Source organism: Bombyx mandarina, chromosome 20 (assembly GCF_030267445.1).
Source record: "Bombyx mandarina strain Sakado chromosome 20, ASM3026744v2".
NCBI classification, from domain to species: Eukaryota; Metazoa; Arthropoda; class Insecta; order Lepidoptera; family Bombycidae; genus Bombyx; species Bombyx mandarina.
The window spans coordinates 715,817-731,158 of NC_143226.1; the positions used below are offsets into that span (position 1 = coordinate 715,817).

General features: G+C 36.9%; 3 protein-coding genes across 8 annotated transcripts in view; 2 read left to right on the top strand and 1 right to left on the bottom strand.

Moving 5' to 3' along the window:
• TfAP-2 (transcription factor AP-2) overlaps positions 1-2,277 on the top strand; it is a 98,727-nt gene extending 96,450 nt beyond the window's left edge. For all 4 annotated transcript variants that reach the window (XM_028177026.2, XM_089735677.1, XM_089735675.1 and 1 more), the window contains one exon: positions 396-2,277. In XM_028177026.2, coding sequence (XP_028032827.1) covers positions 396-503 — 108 coding nt within the window. In that variant the 3' untranslated portion in view covers positions 504-2,277. The remainder of the gene's footprint in view (positions 1-395) is intronic.
• A 4,239-nt stretch (positions 2,278-6,516) lies between these two features.
• Positions 6,517-9,356, top strand: LOC114245045 (uncharacterized). Of its 2 annotated transcripts, none has more exons than XM_028177047.2 (2): positions 6,517-8,741; positions 9,141-9,356. In XM_028177047.2, exons 1-2 carry the CDS (start codon positions 6,666-6,668, stop codon positions 9,243-9,245), a joined length of 2,181 nt encoding a protein of 726 aa, XP_028032848.2. In that variant the 5' UTR covers positions 6,517-6,665; the 3' UTR covers positions 9,246-9,356. The 2 variants fall into 2 exon arrangements, with proteins under 2 accessions (XP_028032848.2, XP_028032849.2); XM_028177048.2 differs by having other exon boundaries at positions 6,517-8,114.
• A 1,567-nt stretch (positions 9,357-10,923) lies between these two features.
• RpL7 (ribosomal protein L7) lies at positions 10,924-14,787 on the bottom strand. 2 transcript variants are annotated; one of them, XM_028177049.2, is made up of 7 exons: positions 14,634-14,787; positions 13,811-13,979; positions 13,335-13,454; positions 12,951-13,040; positions 12,210-12,353; positions 11,410-11,559; positions 10,924-11,085 (listed from the first exon to the last, which is right to left on the bottom strand). In XM_028177049.2, exons 2-7 carry the CDS (start codon positions 13,973-13,975, stop codon positions 10,945-10,947), a joined length of 810 nt encoding a protein of 269 aa, XP_028032850.1. In that variant the 5' UTR covers positions 13,976-13,979; positions 14,634-14,787; the 3' UTR covers positions 10,924-10,944. The 2 variants fall into 2 exon arrangements, with proteins under 2 accessions (XP_028032850.1, XP_089592248.1); XM_089736122.1 differs by having other exon boundaries at positions 14,539-14,682.
• Between the last annotated feature and the right edge of the window lie 555 nt (positions 14,788-15,342).

Here is a 15,342-nt window from a genome sequence, read left to right on the forward strand (position 1 = left end):
TAACGGTGCTTTTAGGTCCCCCAAGCACCGGTCACTGTCCTCGCCGAACCCGTCGCTTACGACGAAGGGCTCGACGAGTAAATTAACAGCCCACTGACTTTCTCGTCGGATCTTCTCAGTGGGTCGCGTTTCCGATCCGGTGGTAGATTCTGCGAAGCACTGGTCTTGCTAAGGCCAGTGCTAGCAACACTCCCGGTTTGAGCCCCGTGAGTTCACATACACACCAAGGAGAAGCTAAAATAGCCTCATAAGGCTATCAGCATAGGTAGGAAATGATAGAAATAATAGAATAGAATAGAATAGAGTAGAATAATAGAATAGAATAGAATAGAATAGAATAGAAAAAATCAATGCTTGTGAAGGGTTTTTGATTTTCCAATTCAATTTTCTTCCAGAACTTTCTCAACGAATCGCTCAAGCATCTAGACAAATTGTATCCACAAAGCGGTATGGTCTCGTCTTCGATGGACAAAACAAAAATGGATCCCGACATCAAGAAGTAACAAATAATACGCGACGGCGGCGACGTCCGCTATCGTCATGTTACCGGTGAACGAAAACGGTGACGCGGGTCCGCGCAGCACGCAGGAACGAAGCAACGAAAACACGAGTTTCGATTTTTGAACGTCAATCGAGAATGTTCTCGGTGTGCCATTTTATATGATACAGCCAAAACTAAATCAACAATCACTGAGATTGTGTTCGTAATAAAAAAGAATGACACAAAAACAAAACCGAAATAATTATATTAAAACTATTAAAAATGTTCATTAATTTCATATAAAGGTTGATTGCACGATAGTTTTTTTTTTCGTCTCCATTGAAAGAGTACAAATAAGAGAAAATTATAAAAAAAAAATACACGCGACGATCGTGCGATCCGCATACAAATAAAGTGCAATTATAATACTCATGATTGTGAGAAAAATCTGTAAATATAATTATAGTAATTAAAAACGTCTAGTATTAATTTAAGCATTTACTATAGAATTTTATTATGCCCGTTGGTTAAGTGATTTCTTAGGTAAAAATCAAGGAACAAACTGTTATCTCGATAACTCCGTAGGTGCTTCGGACATTATGAGAAAAATGGCGAGGAAAAAATGAATTTGAAATAAGAATAAAGAAATTACAGAAACGAATGTTTTCAACTATTTAATTATGTATCTCTTAAGAGCGTAAATAAGCAAAGTTTATGTTTTTCTAATGGTTAAGAAGAAAAACGGATTGAGTTTAGTGTTAGCAACTAAAAATATTACCGTATTTTCTCCAGGCGAAATGACCATAGATTATACACTTAATAGGAAATGACAATAAAGCAATAATTTTATAAATTATAGACACCGGCCTAATGATAGACGATCTGGGCAAAAAATGTATTGACTTTGTAACTTCACGATGCAGCTACGGAGTTAAATATTTATTAGGGTAAAACGACCGCAATAAAAACATATCAAACAAATGTAAATACATACAGTAACAATTTATAGTTTTTCACAAGTTTTCAATACAAAAAGATTTTTAGATCAGCGTCTATTTGATTAAATTTTCAGTAAAAAAAAATCAGTTTATTTTGTATAAATAAACAGGCGAAGGAGTTTAATCGCCGACTATTCTCGTTACACTTTTACTGATGGAACCTCTTTTAATTTGTTTTTGTAATTTAGACGTTAGTTTGCTAGTGATTCAATGTGAAAGTGTGCCAATTAGTTCGTAAATATGAAAATGTCTGTCTTTCTGAAGGTTTTTTAATAATTTATTTATTGTGGCTTGTAAATAACTCGATCGAAATGCTACATCCTTGCCTGTGTTTATTCTTTTCTATTATAATATTGTAAATTAAGGCACGTTTACTCCTATATTTTAATGTTTGTTGAACATCTGTACTTTCATTTTCATTTTAACATTCAAGCAACACAATGCTATCACAAGATTTGCATTATTAAAATGTTGACTGATTAAACTTTGTGACGTGAAAAATGTTAACTGAATAACTCACTACGTAATCAATTTGTTGTTCATCGAACTAATTTTAAGTTAGTAAATCGCCTAAATCCTTTTCTTTCTCCATTACATATACAGTATTAGACCCTCTCATAAAATCATTTGATTGAAATCATTTGACAAGAAATATATTTTTATTATTATTTCAAGATTGTGGACAATAAATGTGAAAAATGCTGTATTATGATTCAAAATTGTCATTTATTTTAAATTATGTATTTTCGTTTCTAATAATTTAATGTTCATCTTTTCGAGGAGTAAATGGTGTCAACATACTTTGAAATTTATTTTACCTAAACTTTTTTGTTTTATGTATAAGAAACTCTTATCCGTGTTTCATCATGATTTACAGCTAGGCAGAAAGGTTTCGCACGGTTCGACATGACAGGTCCTGTGCTGGATTCCCACGACCTTCAAAAATTCGTCGGTTAGCAGTTATTCGTCCCTTATAAGGGTTTTTTTATCCAGCGGCTATATGTTCTACTAACAATGCCCTCTATCACTGCCACTTCAATCTGGTAATCCCTCAGGATATACCTGTTCATCTAGGAATCTCTTTGGTCCTGACTTGAGCTCCCAGCGTAGTCCTTTCCATTACTCTTTGGGTATTATTGAACCTTTTGATAAGGCTCAATTTAAGTGATATACATGAGTGAGCGCATGCCAAGTAGGAACCCATCTTATTATGAATGCTGCCGCCCACCATGAGACATGAGGTCTAAGTCTCAGTTGTAAAGTATAACGGTTGTGCGTTCCGCTCCGTGGCAGAAAGAGAAATAACCAGACTATCAACCTGTACAGATTAACGAACCACTTTACAAAGTGTGTAAGCAAATTTTAATTTTGGCTGATTTCATTCGATGTTATTCCGTCATCTTGGATATCCGTTGTTAATTTACATTTTACATGCTTACCTACGGGATTTCAGGAACGGCTATGAACTTATCAAAGGGCCTAGGTATTTAATTTTTTTTAAATGGTAGATGTCTGCTTGATTTGAACACTGGCACAGTCGCATCGCTCAATACAAATACGGGCGTCATAGGCTTAGGACTTTAGGACATCATTAGAAACACATACTGGTCAAGGAATTTCGTTTTGAAACACTGCGATGTTTGGAATGAGATTCTGAAGAACTCCCCGATCACCACCCATTGAAATAAGGTCCGACGATTGAATTTTTTCTCAAAGTTGGACCAAACTAGCAGGACAGTTTGCCCCAATGATCAGTATTGCAGATAGATTTCTGCTGAAAAATTTTTTTTTAGATAGAAGTAATACGATACATTTGATACTTCACTTAGAGTGAATCAAATTAATCATGATGTATCAAATTAATCATGATGTAATATTTCATTTTAAGCCAGATGATATTGTGATCCTAAAAACCGATTATGGGATATTTATCTTTATTGCTATTAAAGCAAATAGGTATGCTGAATAACTTTTCAACCTTCTTAATACGAAAAGCGAGGTGTGAAATTATGCGATTATTTTGTATATTTATTTATTTATTTATTTATTACACTTCATGTAAAATTTACATTGGCGGACTTAATGCCTAAGGCTATTTATATTTAGTGCTATTGTTATGCGTGATTAGCGCGATTAGCGAAGTTGTGTGAATTGTTTTATTTTGTTAATTCCTTGTTTCTTCAGACTGCTGTTAAGCATCTATGTCACTGTATAAATGTGCGAAAAAAAAAAGTCGCTGGACTTGGCTTTTTTTTATTTTTTTTTATTTATTGCTTAGATGGGTGGACGAGCTCACAGCCCACCTCGTGTTAAGTGGTCACTGGAGCTCATAGACATCTACAACGTAAATGCACCACCTACCTTGAGTTAAAAGTTGTAAGGTCTCAAGTATAGTTACAACGGCTGCCCTACCCTTCAAACCGAAACGCATTACTGCTTCACGGCAGATATGGGCAGGGTGGTGGTACCTACCCGCGCGGACTCACAAGAGCCCCTACCACCAGTAATTACGCAAATTATAATTTTGCGGGTTTGATTTTTATTACACGATGTTATTCCTTCGCCGTGGAAGTCAATCGTGAACATTTGCTGAGTACGTATTTCTTTAGAAAAATTGGTACCCGCCTGCGGGATTGGAACACCGGTGCATCGCTTCAACACGAATGCACCGAACGTCTTATCTTTTAGGCCACGACGACGGCTTCTCTGGTTCTTCCAAAAAATCAACTATTGTCTCTATGAATAACTGCCATTTTACTGAGACTTTATTTCATCCCATCTCATTTAATTTCATTAAATTTTATCCCAATTGATTAGTCTCAAATCAATCAACTTCATCTCAATTCATTCATATTAATACAAACTCCAAATTATTATTATTTTTCAAGACAGAATTTATAAAAGACTAGTATACTGTATGGTGTGATACCATCTCCTTCGAGGCGGCGTGTGTACTGGCTGGGACGCCGCCTTGGGTTCTGGAAGCGGAGGCGCTCGCCGCTGACTATCAGTGGCGGGCTGACCTTCGTGCCCGGGGCATGGCGCGTCCCAGCCCCAGTGTGGTCAGAGCGCGGAGGGCCCAATCTCGGCGGTCCGTGCTGGAATCATGGTCCAGGCGGCTGGCCGATCCTTCGGCTGGTCGTAGGACCGTCGAGGCGATTCGCCCAGTCCTTGTGGATTGGGTGAATCGTGACAGAGGACGCCTCACTTTCCGGCTCACGCAGGTTCTCACTGGGCATGGTGGCTTCGGTGAGTTCCTGCACCGGATCAGAGCCGAGCCGACGGCAGAGTGCCACCATTGTGATTGCGACTTGGACACGACAGAGCATACGCTCGTCGCCTGCCCCGCATGGGAGGGGTGGCGCCGTGTCCTCGTCGCAAAAATAGGAAACGACTTGTCGTTGCCGAGTGTTGTGGCATCGATGCTCGGCGACGACGAGTCGTGGAAGGCGATGCTCGACTTCTGCGAGTGCACCATCTCGCAGAAGGAGGCGGCGGGGCGCGTTAGAGACGCGCAAGCCCGCCGCCGTCGAGCGGGGGCCAGGGAGGCGGATATCGCCCAAGCCCTGGCCCTCTAAGTGTTTCGGGTCCCCCTCATATGTCGGTCTGGGGACCGGCGAGGGGGACCTAAGAAGACGTCGTGCAAGCTGCTCTGCACGCGTTTTACGCAAGAGCATCCGGGTGATGGAAGGCCGGCTATCCTCGACCCACGCTGGTTCTGACCCAGCGGGGTATTCCGTAGGATAGCTCACTCTAACCGGCGCCATCTAGGCGGGCTCCGGATAGCCTGCCGACCGAGAGGGCTGGTGGTCGTGGCGCCGACGACCGCCAGTCCGGCGTCCCGAGGGGGAGGGTGATGGGAGAGATGTGCTCCGCACTAAACACTTCACTTTCCCCCCTTTGCCTTTTCATGAGTTCTGTCTCATGTGAGGTTTGGACGTTGGTTGTTGAGCGACAGGAGGTTTTAGTCGGTTCGACTCCGACATGCTCCGCCCGCCGTCCCCAGTGGAGGGCGAAAGTCCGGCGATTTCCTCCTGATCAAAAAAAAAAAAAAAAAACAAAAAAAAAAAAACAAAAAAATGTGTGATATATACCTTCGCCTTTCTGTTGAAAAATAGAACTATAGCATAAAATTCAAAAACTTGTTGGACTTTTAGACGGGAACGCGAGGAGCGAAGCTGTGTGAATTGTTTTATTTTGTCTATATTGGTTTATTAACTGTTTAGTATCTGTGAAAGTGCACAAATGTGGGAAAATCAAACAAAGCCGCTGAACTTAACTTCTCGGTATCCTCCAAAAAGGCCACTGAAAAAGTCTCAGTAAATGACCACCATTTTATTGAGATTACACAACTCTACAAAAAAAATTCGTTCTTTGTCTTAACGTTTATACTAGGTTTTACCGGTTAATTATTCACAAAAACGAAAATAAAATACCTTTTTTTGGTATAAAGTTTGCTTTTGTGATAGTTATAGTAATAAAACTCATTTTTAAATTTTTTTATAAATTTGAATTAATTTTAATACTTTCAAAAAAACAGCGCTATTAGAGTGGGGTGTTTAAGTTTACACAGTGCCACTAGATGGCACTCGAGTCATAAACAACGATCAGTGTTTTGTACAAGCCCAGAAATACTTAAAATGTCACGAAAGTGTAAATACGCTGCTGATGGATTTTGTTTCATATGTGGTCAATTTATTAAAGTTCAAAAGCAAACTGTTTCATGCCATGTATTTTTTTTCGTCTAATTACGATCTAAAATACCGAAACTTTATGCTTTGCAATCAAAGTCAAATTTGGTGTTGACCCGTGTTATATTTCATCCCATATCATCTCATCTCATTTCATTTCATGCCATGTTTCATATTAATCAAATTCATTTCATTTCTCTTCACATTCCTTTATATCCCCTTTATATAAACATTTTTCCTTTATAATAAGATAAATTAAAATAAGGCATGACCTAAAGATCTTAGTTACCAGGTCATAAATTCCCTTAAAAAAAGCTCTTGTTTATATGTCGAAATGTCTAAAGTTGAAAGTTGAAAGTTTGAAACTGTTGAAAGAAAATTTAAAAGCCACAAAGTGCCTACCATGTGCCTACATACCTAGTCAACGTTACATTTGTATTATTTAAATTCTAAATGAATTATCCTTATTTTGAGTTACTTGTGCCATAACAAAGAATGACATCTGACGATAACATTATGTCGAGACACAATTTCAAATGTGAAGAATCAATAAGTTCCTTAAACGTAAAATACAACCAATGTAATTCCATGTTAGTCTTTTGGAACAAAAATCAAATATTTATTTACGACAATTTAAAGTTTCCAAATCCAAATTACTCTAAATATATTTTACCGCAATATCATATACACGACTTGTTAGTCTACAACAATTACATCGTCTGTTTGGATATAAACGGAACCGTCCACATAATATCTCTGAAATTCAAGAATACAAATGTGTTAATAAGAAATATGTTTTTACCGTTAGAACAGAATATCATAGCAATATGTAATTTTACTCCTGAGACTATATTGTTTCTAAAACAAAATTCGGATAACTGCTTACTATCTATTCATAAAGTAAATTCTGAACTACAACCAGAGAAAAAAATGCTTCTTTCTGTCTCTACAGAGAATTTTTGCACAAAAAACATTCAGACGAAATGTATTTTAAAGACATGCGGATTAAGCTTAAATAACTTCAATGAAATAAAAAAAATATTTCATTCCAATGAAAACATATACAAAAATCACAATTTACTATTGATAACTTTTGATAGAATGACAATATATGGAGCTGTTTTTAATAATCAAACTGAACAGATTTCACTACAAAAAATTTACTCGTGTCCATCGTTAATATGTAATATTGAAATAAACCAAAATGATTTACAGATAGTTGTTGCATTAAATATAGGCACTATCATAAAATTTTACCTGAACACCGAGGAGCATAATCAAATTCATTTGAACACTGCTATACATAAAATTACTGTAATGAAAGACACACTAATATATACAGATGGTTTAACAATGTGGAGAGCCAATTTAAGCAATGATGGAAAGTTCAAAAGATATTTTGCAAGACAAGTTTACGATTTTGTAATAATTGGTGATCAGATTATATGTACAACTTTTATGAATATAATATACAGTTTCTCGGTTGAAGATTATAAACACAACCGTCATTATGATGAAAGTCATATTCTGGCTGACATCATATTGAGTAATTCAGAATGTTTGAATCAGATTTTTGAGGAAATTGAAAATAATAGTAAGATTGCTAAGAGAATTAAAGAGGAGGAAACATACATAAGTTGCATAGCATTGGCCAACAGACTGGACATAATGAATGAAGTTTTCCAAACTAATATTAACGTATACACAAATTATGATGAAGTTCAAAAAACACATTCTGACATGTTTCTAACAGAGAAATTGAAAGAATATTTTGAAATAGACACAATATTACTCTCTGTAGAATTATCTACAACAACAGTGCATCATACAATAAAAAATATACTTACAAATTTAGTTGAAAATTTAAGAATCTATACCACTTTATCATCTGGTAATCAAATTTTGAAGACTGTTACTATAAAAGTGAGAGAGTATTTGAAGAAAGTAAAGTATTTGATACCACTTAAATCAAAATTAAACAGAGTTAATGTTAATATCAAATTGGTCGTGAAGTTACCAGGAGTCCATGACAAAAATGATTGTGTTTATACAGTTTTGTATACAAAGAATGTTTTGTTAACTGCAGAACATTTTATCAAAATTCACAAAGATTCTAGAACAATATGTTTGAAGCAACCAAATAAAACATTGCAGAAATTAGTACAAGAATCATCTGAGCTTTTACATGGAAATCTTTTTAATATCCACACTGCTAATTTTATAAACAATCATTATTCTTTCTATGTAAAATTACCCAATGATTACAAAGAAATATTTAAAAACGAAACGTATTGTAAAAATAAGGTACAAAAGGAAACATATGAACATTTATGTAGTCAATATACTAGTGATGAGTTTTTAAAATCTAAGATTAAATTAAATCTTGAAATTGGTGATTCCAAAATTGTTGTTGAAGTTGTAAATGATGGTTTCTCAGAACCTTTACTAAAAATTAGTGGAGGTAATATGAGTATAGGAAATGATATAAGAAATTTTTTTGCTAAAATACTCTACAACGAGAACAATTCTACCAAACATGAAGTGAATCATACTTTTTATACTACAGTTGAGGTAATTTAAGTTTTCATTAATTATTCATTATACACAAAGTCGCTCTAAAAGTTAAATTACTCTGTGGAAATAAGTTTAGTTTGTCAGCAGACTAGGTACTCAGTAAACGTGAATACGTATCTTGTCTCTTAGTGGTCAGTCTGGTGTACTTAGTGAGTCTTTTAACGTCCTCGATAGCGTAAAAGTTAACTTAAATTTGTATGCAGTTGGAACAGCGCCCCTAACGGCAAACGTTCCAACTTATAGATTTAAGAAATAAACAAATAATATCTAAAACTCGATATATAAGATAAAAGTGCAAACCAGCTTTTATCACATATATTGTTCACCACATTACTTTTTTAGTTTAGTTATTACTTAGTTGCAAACATATCTAATCTAAGTTCAATATTTTTTCAGAATTTACAGAAAACCATTAAAAACTACATCTTTGGTTCGTTTGAAGATTTCACGTTAGTGTTTGAGCAATTCGAAAGAAACATTATCGGAGGTCTACCATTCTGATTCCTAAATTGCTAATTAAACGAGTGAAGATTATTTCGAACTGAACGAGTATTTGTTCACTTCGTTTGAAGACTTTTTTGAAGTTACACTAAATCGCTCATTACAATACGACCGACGTAACTTGGCGTACCGAGAATTACCGAATTTTTACGATGTCAAGAAAAGGGATGTCCAATATGCGTGTTTGAGGATGTTGTTTAATCGTTTTTTTTTTCAAATTGATTAAAATTTAAATTAAAATAAAAGAAATAAATTTAATAAAAATAAAGTATAACTTCTTACGCGCGTACATAACTACACGCACCCTTTTTTTTCTAAATATAGTCTATGGTGGTCATATTTGCTGGAGTCATGGTCCAGACGGCTGGCTGATCCTTCGGCTGGTCGTAGGACCGTCAAGGCGATTCGCCCGGTCCTTGTGGATTGGGTGAATCGTGACAGAGGACGCCTCACTTTCCGGCTCACGCGGGTGCTCACTGGGCATGGTTGTTTTGGTGAGTTCCTGCACCGGATCACAGCCGAGCCGACGGCAGAGTGCCACCATTGTGGTTGCGACTTGGACACGGCAGAGCATACGCTCGTCGCCTGCCCCGCATGGGAGGGGTGGCGCCGTGTCCTCGTCGCAAAAATAGGAACCGACTTGTCGTTGCCGAGTGTTGTGGCACCGATACTCGGCGACAACGAGTCGTGGAAGGCGATGCTCGACTTCTGCGAGTGTACCATCTCGCAGGAGGCGGCGGGGCGCGTGAGAGACGCACAATCCCGCCGCCGTCGAGCGGGGGCCAGGGAGGCGGATCTCGCCCAAGCCCTGGCCCTCTTAAGTGTTTCGGGTCCCCCTCACATGTCGGTCTGGGGACCGGCGAGGGGGGCCTAAGAAGACGACGTGTAAGCTGCTCTGCACGCGTTTTACGCAAGAGCATCCGGGTGATGGAAGGCCGGCTATCCTCGACCCACGCTGGTTCTGGCCCAGCGGGGTATTCCGTAGGGTAACCCACTCTAACTGGCGCCATCTAGGCGGGCTTCGGACAGTCTGCCGACCGAGAGGGCTGGTGGTCGTGGCGCCGACGACCGCCAGTCCGGCGTCCCGAGGGGGAGGGGGAGGGTGATGGGAGAGATGTGCTCCGCACTAAACGCTTCACTTTTCCCCCTTTGCCTTGTCATGAGTTCTGTCTCATGCGAGGTTTGGACGTTGGTTTTTGAGCGACAGGAGGTTTTAGTCAGTTCGACTCTGACATGGCCCGCCCTCTATCCCCAGTGGAGGGCGGAAGTACGGCGATTTCCTCCTGACAAAAAAAAAAGGTGGTTATATTTGCTTTAAAGATTGTGGAATAGTTTATGAAATGAAAATACTACAAAAGATAAAGGTTCTGTCGTCGCCAAACAGAAAAGCCCTAAAAACATTTCGTCTGACACACTACTTGAGACCTTAGAACTTGTATCTCAAGGTGGGTGGCGCATTTACTTTGTGGATGTCTATGGGCTCCAGTAACCACTTAACACCAGGTGGGCTGTGAGCTCGTCCACCCATATAAGCAATAAACAAAAAAAATAAAAAACTGGACGATAATCGTTGATCAATCATCACGACTTGCAGTCTTAGTAAACTGCCCTATTGAATATCTATACACCCACAAAATTGGTGATTTTTGTAATTTATTGTAAAAATAAAACGAATAAATACAATTATAAATCTATTTATTTAAACCATCCTCCTGAGAAGATCGTTGATCTTGTCTTCGCGGTTACCAAAGTCTCCGCCGTCGACGTAATGAATGGTCTTCTTGCGCCAGCCACCAGTTGGATTGTTCAATTTGAAGGGCCATAGGAAATTACTCGCGTACTGAAAATATGTCCAAATATTTTCAGATTAATTTTATTATCAATTAAACAGTTTTCTAAGTGAACAGGTTAAATTCCAAATAAAAATATTTAGAACCAAATTTGGTTGTGAACAGCCAAACAACAGTCTCAAAATTTCAAATATACCAATTTCATAATCAATTTACATATTAGCTTAAATTAAGTTCAAATTGTATCCGTCTAACATAAAATATAATTTTCATAAATTCTAAATCATCCCATAATTCTGACTAGGATAAAACAATTTTAGTTCAGCCTTTATAAAAAGTATGTTTTGATTTTTAAACTATATTTTACTAATTACCTTGAACTTTTCTCCAACAGTGAAGATCTCATGGATGAGGTCCTCAACACAGATAATGTTGTGTTTATGGAGCCTCTTCTCAACAATGCTGTTGGAAGTGATTGGTATACGTTGCCCACTCAGCTTGGCGAATCCACGTTTGTATACTAACTACAAAGACATGAGAAAAAATATTACATTACAGGTTATATGCATGTACCCGTGACTTTGTCCATGTGATTTAATCCCTTAGAAGTGCTATTCACAAAACTAATAATGCCAATGGCAGAGTGGTATTGTAAACATGCATTGTTTCTTCAACATTTACAATAAAAGATAGACAAAGATATTGCATTTTTTATTTTATTTTAAGTAGTCAATGACATCTCAACACCCATGGCATTGCTCAGACTAAGGTCCATAAGCAACAGTAGCCACTCACAATCTAGATGGCCTGCATGCTAATCTACTACTAAGGGTAAAAAGAAAGATTAGGTCAAGAGTCTGCAAAATAAGATGGGATGAAACTATCCACATGCTTTGTTTTCCTTCATATTTTAAATAGTCAAGAATAGAAGCTAAGATAGGATAATAAACGGACCAAATGTTTCCTTTTTTTGGTTGTACATTATCTTAATATAGCATTAGCTGCATAGCATTTAGCTGTTTGGTGTAACATTATATTCAACATAGGAATCACTAATTTAGTATAGCAATAAGAACTTTATCGCCCCCCTTACTTTGGATATTATGTGGTATGAAGAAGCGTTTTGGAGCAATACCACATTAATTAAATAAACTATTGTCAGCAATTTACTTACCTCACGGACACTCTTTAAGTTGGGGTATCCCCAAGCAATGTAAGGCTCGGCGATACGTAGCATATTCACCGTAGCCTTATTCAGACGTACAAACACACCATTGTTTATTTGGCGCAGTCTAAACAGTTGCAGAACTTTACGGACCTGTGTGAATTAAATCATTTATCATGATCATTTGTTAATTGAAAATTAATATCATAAAAGTTTGAATATTTATTTTAATTACAAAATCGTTTTAAGTTTGGTTGCAAATTAACCATTTAATATTTAAATGCATAATTTACTAGCTACTTAAAGTGATTGTGATCTCATTTGAGTACTATTTGCAGATGATTTACTTTATTTTCCAATACAGGCACAATGACCGCTGTAGCTCGTATTGAAGTATTTTGTAATCATGATATGCATTGTTTTTTTTTTAATGATGCATATTCATTGATTATATTTCATTGAAAAAGACTGTTTGAGTGATAGGAAAGTTGTCAGAGCATATTGCACGACACCATAGGGTCACTCGGTTTATCTGGCGCCTACTGTAGCCAACTAGCTCAAGAAAGCCGTCGGTGTGCGAGGCGCACTCTATGTTTTTTTTAATATATGAATTTCTTACTATGCATTGCTACATATGGTCAGTGTATTTCAATGTTTTCTTCCAATTATTCTTTTTATTATTGTTATTCTTTATGAATCTTAAAATGTTTTTTTTAATGAATAAACAATCGTAAATTTATTATAGCTCACCTTCGGTGAAACTTGGTTGATACCACGGATTCGGATGACAAATGCCAATTTGGCTTCTCCGGGAACGTAGTAGTTGCCACGATTGCGTGCCTGTAAACAAGAACGTAATTGTTTTTTTAGCTCAAAGCTCTGAGCTATAATGTATTGTGGCAGGGCAAAGCGGTAGATAAGCAGCTTAAATTCTCTCTGCTTAGGCAGTAGCAGGTTTAACTTACAAATTTTCATTAAGTTAAGCATGGTTAAAAGAAAACATGCGGTCTTAGAGGAATGTACATAGCATAGATAACATGACAAACAAGTCTTCTTTCACTGAAAAATTTCTGTAGGTAAAGTCATTTCGATGTAAAACTCATTAAATAGCTACAATTTGAAAAAAAAACATACTTGTCTGGCTAGTCTGATTTCATCACGTTCCTTGATGCGGTATTCTTTGACGTACTGTTCAGCCCTCTTGAAGATTTCCCTCTTCTTCTTGATGGCAGAAGAACGCCTCTTTAGCGTAACCTTGTCAAAGAAAAATAATAATATAAATTGTGTATTATTATCATGTTTAGCTACTTTATTTTTTATTTTCAGATTAAAAATGAACAGCACCATAATTATATCAGATGAACTATGCCTTTTAAATTTTGTATCATCATTTGATTGAGTGATAATTTAGAATTAATATTTTTAACAAAGTCTCCACTTAACATCAGGGGTCCATGGCCCATTACTCTGATCAGATATTCATTGTTCTCTCAAATTATTCATTTTATTTAATATGAAACACATGATTTAACAGATTTTGTTGAAATAGAACAAAAACTCAAAAATGGTCCTATAGATATTTTTTATAGTTCCAGTGGTTGTGGTGGTACCTGTAATCTCCTAGTGCGAAGAGCCTCTCTCCTCTTACGATGCTTGAGCACTGACTCTGGTACAGCAGGCAACTTCTTACTGTCTTCTTTCCCTTTGACGGGCTTCTTCTCAGCCGCAGCCTTCTTGTCGGTAGCCGCAGCCTTCTTTTCTGTAGTCGCAACCATCGTGCTGTAAAATGTTTTTTTTATTCATAGGCACTGCTTACTTTGTACAAAAAAGACAAATTAGCTAAGAAATAGAGATAATCTGTTAAATATTTCACACTTTATAATAATCCTTTTTTCTTAAATTGTGATCGCAATCTTCCAAGTTTTTAGCTTTTTTATTGAAAGGTGGTATCATACTGAGGCATATTTCGAATAGCTGAAATCAACAATGCATTTTAAGAATCACACTACTCAATTTGAATCTCGTGAACAATCATACCTATTGAGTTTAATACTATGATTATCAGTTTAATGGAACGGAATCCAATGTATGCCCGATCACCACAGAATCGTGAAACTAATTTAGGTTAGGTCACAACAACAAAACAGCAAACCATCCAATATCATTGTTGAACAATAAAAGAACATTGTGATTTCCCTATATTAACTTATTCTAACGACTAAAACTAGCTTTAAATTGAGGAATTTAAGAAATAAAGAGAACAAGAAATATGCTATGAGTGAGGCGGCATGTCATGCTTCCAAGTCGGACAAATTTTCACTTTTTCACCAAAACTCACAAATGAATTTATCTTAGCACTTGTTCTAGTCTTTCTTAATGTTTTATAAATGATTAAACCTAACTTTAAAGATATTTTAGTAAATATTCAGTAACCTGCGAGGTAAAACTCCACGCGGCACGTGTGTCAAGTTATCAAAAAGACAGAGAAAATAGACTTCCGCTAGTCGCCATTTTGTGATATTTTTCAGTCTAGTAACACCACTAAGCCCTGGCACTTGTTGATTTAAGGGATCGGCTAAATCGTGTCTCCTCTACCGCTTGAAGGCACACATTCTATGGCTTAGTTTTTGTACTGGAAAGTGGAAATCCTAGACAGTAAAAACATAGGCATCACACTATTAATTATTTCGACTGAAAAGTGAATTGTCTACGATAATGCAAAAAATAAACGAAATGGTTGCACTTCGTTGAAATACTGAACACACCGCAAAGGAAGCTCAAATCTAAAAAAGTTATGGTGATTCGTCTGTCGTTACTTCGCAGCTGAATTCACTAAAATTGTTTGAGATCCATAGGAACGAATCAGTAGAAACATTAAATTGCTCGAAAGTCCTTATAGTCTGAAGGAAACTATTCCATAAATAATTAATAACATTTAGGATCCGTTCTATGGAGGGTAGAGGTAAGGAGAACCGTCTCTGTGTGTGAAAAAGTGTCCGTTAAAATCTACCTCTACCATCCTTATTCCGTTCGTATCCTTGTAAAAAAAAAGCTGTCGAACCCGTCGCTTGCGACGAAGCGCTCGGCGAGAAATGGACCCACAGACACAGCGCACTGAGTCTCTTGCCGGATCTTCTCAGTG